Source organism: Pistacia vera, unplaced genomic scaffold (assembly GCF_008641045.1).
Source record: "Pistacia vera cultivar Batoury unplaced genomic scaffold, PisVer_v2 Contig28, whole genome shotgun sequence".
Classification (NCBI taxonomy): domain Eukaryota; kingdom Viridiplantae; phylum Streptophyta; class Magnoliopsida; order Sapindales; family Anacardiaceae; genus Pistacia; species Pistacia vera.
In genome coordinates, this window is record NW_022196090.1 from 466,600 (window position 1) to 471,225 (window position 4,626).

General features: G+C 33.1%; 1 protein-coding gene across 1 annotated transcript; it reads left to right on the top strand.

Annotated features, from left to right (window-relative positions):
* Positions 1 to 3,166: 3,166 nt before the first annotated feature.
* LOC116134005 (PR5-like receptor kinase) lies at positions 3,167 to 4,270 on the top strand. The gene has a single exon (XM_031419656.1). The coding sequence runs from the start codon at positions 3,167 to 3,169 to the stop codon at positions 4,268 to 4,270; it is 1,104 nt and encodes a 367-aa protein (XP_031275516.1).
* The last annotated feature ends 356 nt before the right edge of the window (positions 4,271 to 4,626 follow it).

Here is a 4,626-nt window from a genome sequence, read left to right on the forward strand (position 1 = left end):
AATATTAGGACAATTATTAAAAACTGCCCCTATATTTTCAGCCATCACCAAACAAAATAACAATATGTATAAAATCATCAAAAATCACCCCTGGCCTTAACTTCCATCTATTACCGTTAGTTGGATAAATTATTCCAGCCCTGAGATTTTGGTTCATTAACGAAGGACAATTACTTCAAGAACTTTCATTTTAACATATATCAGGGAGATAAGTTATCTAGCATCGATTTACAAATTAAAACTATACTACACTTTAAACCCGTAACTTTTAACCTCTCATTAAAATATTTTATTTTAAAATATATAACAATTCATTTGATATAATAATAATAGAAAATTTCAAATTTTAGAAAACATTCCATAAAAATTGTACCAAACAAAAAAAAAAAAGCAGAAAGAAAGAAAGCATAAATTTAAAAAAAATATTTCCCATTATTTTGACTCAATACAACACAAATATAGAATAATTTAAATAATAACAAAAAAACCCATACCATAAATTTAAAAAAAAATCATATTCGAAAGTTAATATTAAAAAACTTGAATTCCTCAAATTTATTTTTTTTCTGGTAAATTTTATGTTATCAATAATAAATTTTAAGTAGAGTAAGACATAAAAATGAGATTTTATATCAAATTATAAGTATAAGAATTTTTAAATAAAAATTAGTGGTTGATGGCAGTTTAGTAAAGTAAATAAAAAATGAAGATAAATAATGTATAATACAAAAAAAAATAATTAAAAAATTAAGAATATATAATATTTTAAAAGTTAAATTAAAAAAAAATGATTTTTTAAGGGGTAAAATGTAATTTCATAAGAATATAAAGAGTTACAGAAAGATTGTACAAGGGAATTTAGGGTCAAATTTTATAGACCCCTGTGTCCCTAACTGTGATGGATGGAAGTTAAGGCCAGGGGTGTTTTACTGGTTTATGATGATTTTGTAAATAGTTCTATGTGGTAGCTGAAAATATAAGGGTGGTTTTGTAATTTTTTTTATTTTTCAGTCCAAACGTTTTCCAACTTTGGTTTGTTCAAGTCTTCACAAACAGAATTTCAAGTCAATTGCGTGGTCTAGAGGTTAAAAAACTGAACGTACTGGAAAATGCAGCATCAGAATGACAGAATTAAAGAACTCAACACCACTTTCTGAAAGAGTTTAGTTTGTTAAATTTGTTGCCAACTGGAGTTGAGTTTTTTGAAAGTCTGGTGTCTCTTATCTTGTGTTCTTCTTTATCTCTTATCTTTTACTTGTTTCTTTGGCTCGAGAAGAAATGGGCTTCAGGCCAAAATGTCATTCTTTCCATTGTGGAGATCTTGGACGTCTGGGATTCCCCTTCTCAAATGAAACGTATCCTGAATGTGGATTCTTGAGAATAGATCACTGCAGAGAGCAAGTTCTGCGTATTCAATTGGGAAAAGATGGGCCCTTTTTTTATGTTTCAACTATCACGCATGATGATACGAATACGCTTACGCTTCAAGATCGACCTGGATTGGGAAAGCCTCCTTTGTACAACCGTAGCTGTGTTGAATCCTTGAGAAATTTTACCATTCCTAGCCCTCCTTTTATGTCTTTTGAAGTATTACAACCGAAAAATCAAACCATGTTGAAATGTCCGGGTAGGACGAATCAAAGCCTCCGCGGAAAGTATACTCTTACCTGTAATGACTCCAAACACTCAATTATCTTTTACAATCTCAAATCATCATCTGGACCATTAACAGTTCCTTCTGACTGTTCACTTATCCCATCCAAAATGAACAAGGCTCAAAATGGTCTTGACCTCTCGAATTTCTACACCGGTTGGCTCCAATTTCAAGTGAATGTAACCAGAGAATGTCGTGATTGTCGTTTTCATAGAGGAGGTGAATGCCAAATTGACCACCAGGGAAAATTTCAGGGTCGAAATGCTAGAACAGGTATGACCAAAGAAACAGTAAGGTACTTGAACTTGCACATTCTGGTTTCATGTTGGAAGTTAATTCTTTGATTCTGATTAGCCTCAGTTCTCTTGTCACCTGGGTTTGCAGGAAATAAGAAAGCTAACTTAGAATGTCACAACAAGCTGTATATTAGTTTACAGGTTTAATGTCTCTGTTCTATTTATGATCGTATCATGAATTTGGAGGATGCAGATAACAATATTTATTGTTTTCAAAGGTAACACTCTGTAACTATTTTTGCAGATGCAAAAATATCGAATCAAATGTTATAACTATGAAAAATTCCATTTCTGCCTCATCTGCTCCTATGCAACCGTAGCTCAGTAATATTTGATAAGTATTCATTTGTGGTTTTCCTCATCTGCTGGCAATAAAATTTGCAATTGTTATCTTTGCTTATTAGGAATTGGGGTTGGAGGATTAACAGTCCTTATCGTCTTTTTTACCAGATGATATTGACCAGAAGTTAAGTGAGTTAATTAAATGGCGGCAACTTCATGTCTAAGTTACACAATTATTTTTTAAACTTTGTTATAATCTTTAGAACTATGTCTAATTAATATTAAACATGTAACATAAGAGTTGTAGGTGAATAAGATAAGATAGATATCATCTTTTTTCTTATATTTTCAGTCATGCGCAGAACGGTCCAAATGTTTTCCCATCACTGGACATTCATGATTTAGAAACTGTCTCAAACTTTCTTATGTCTTTACAAGTCTTCGCCGTTTACTTTCCAAGTCAACTGCGTTTTTTAGAGGATAAACAACTGAAATTGCAGGAAAAATGCAGCAACCCAAATGATAGAATAAAACAACTCGAGTGAATCAGTGATGTTTGTAAATCTTTGCAACTAAGGAACCATTGGCACAAAAATTTCATTATCTGCTCGCACAATGTTTTTGCCATTTTATGTTTCTGTAAAAAAAAAAAAAAAAAAAAAAAAAAAACCACATTCCGTCATCTGTATATGCATTTTAAAATAATTATGCTTCTTTTAGCTTAATTTAGCAATAAAAAATTAATAATTATGAGAATTTCCATTATAGGAAGAGGTAAATTAACATAAGATAATATTCATTTGTTTAGTGCTCATACCATACAGTAAGCTAATATTTGAGCCAGATTACCTTTTTGAGGTTGCTCAAGTCTAGCTACGTTAGGTGGCAATAATTATCCTTGAAACCATTCTTATAAGAATCTTTTATTATAGGCATGCTAGCTGCCATTGGAATTGGCATATTCATAATTCTAGCCTTTTGCTTCATGAAAAGATCACCAGATAACTACATGATCTTCTGGAAGAAGAAAGCTAGCAATTATCAGAACATTGAGGCATTTTTGAGAAACAATGGGTCCCTGGCTCCTAAAAGATATAATTATTCAGAAATCAAGAAAATGACTAACTCATTTAGAGAAAAACTAGGCGAAAGAGGGTACGGAGGTGTTTACAAAGGTAAACTACTCGATGGGCGTAATGTTGCAGTGAAGGTCTTAAAAGGAGCCAAAGGTAATGGTGAAGAATTTATCAATGAGGTGGCTAGTATTAGTAGGACTTCTCATGTAAACATAGTTGCTCTTTTAGGCTTTTGTTTTGAGGGCAGTAAACGAGCTCTTGTTTACGAGTTTATGCCTAATGGTTCTATGGAGAAGTTCATATATGAAAAAAGTATGGAAATGAATCAAAAGCTAACATGGGAAACCTTGTACCAAATTGCAGTGGGCATAGCTCGAGGGTTAGAGTACTTACATCGTGATTGTAGCACAAGAATTTTGCACTTTGACATAAAACCCCATAATATTCTCCTAGATGAAGAATTTTGTCCAAAGATATCTGATTTTGGTCTTGCTAAAATTTGCTTGAAGAAAGAGAGTATCATATCATTGACAGATGCACGAGAAACTATTGGTTATATTGCTCCAGAAGTAGTTAGTAGAAACTTTGGAGAAGTCTCTTGCAAGTCGGATGTTTATAGCTATGGAATGATGGTTTTAGAAATGGTTGGAGGAAGAAAAAATGTTGACGTTGGTGTTGATCGTACCAGTGAAATATATTTTCCACACTGGATTTACAACCGTCTTGAACTAGATGAAGAACTTGAACTGAAAGACATTGAAAGTGAAGAGGATCAAGAGTGTGCTAGGAAGATGATCATGGTGAGCTTGTGGTGTATACAAACTAATCCTTCAAACAGGCCAACAATCAGCAGAGTAGTAGATATGTTGGAAGGGAGAAGTTCTTTGCAAATCCCACCCAAGCCATTCCTATCTTCTCCGAGATCAGCCACAAGAGATTCTTCATCTACACTGCTTCGCTAAATAGGTCATGATGTGTTAGCTGTTAGGAAATCCCACAATAATATGTTTATGTTTGTACTGTTCAATGAAATTCTATTGATACATTTATATTTAAGCGTAAATTAAATTTCTACTCTGAGCAAGGTCTAACCTATTGAAAGCCAAAGAGTAATTGCCTTATGGGATTTTAACTAGGGGAGAGCGATTCCGGGTAACCTGCATTTTTTGGGAGAACCGAAACCGGAACCTGAACCGCACAGTGCAGGTTCTTAAATTCAAGGAACCTGAACCTAATCGGGTATCCTGTAAACAATCAATTACCCCCTATTAGTTTAAAAAATGACAAAAATATCTTAAAAGTTTACAAATACACCCCT

What these genes read in the sequence shown, in the direction of transcription:
- LOC116134005 (XM_031419656.1), top strand. Translation starts at nt 3,167, where the DNA reads ATGCTAGCTGCCATTGGAATTGGCATATTCATAATTCTAGCCTTTTGC.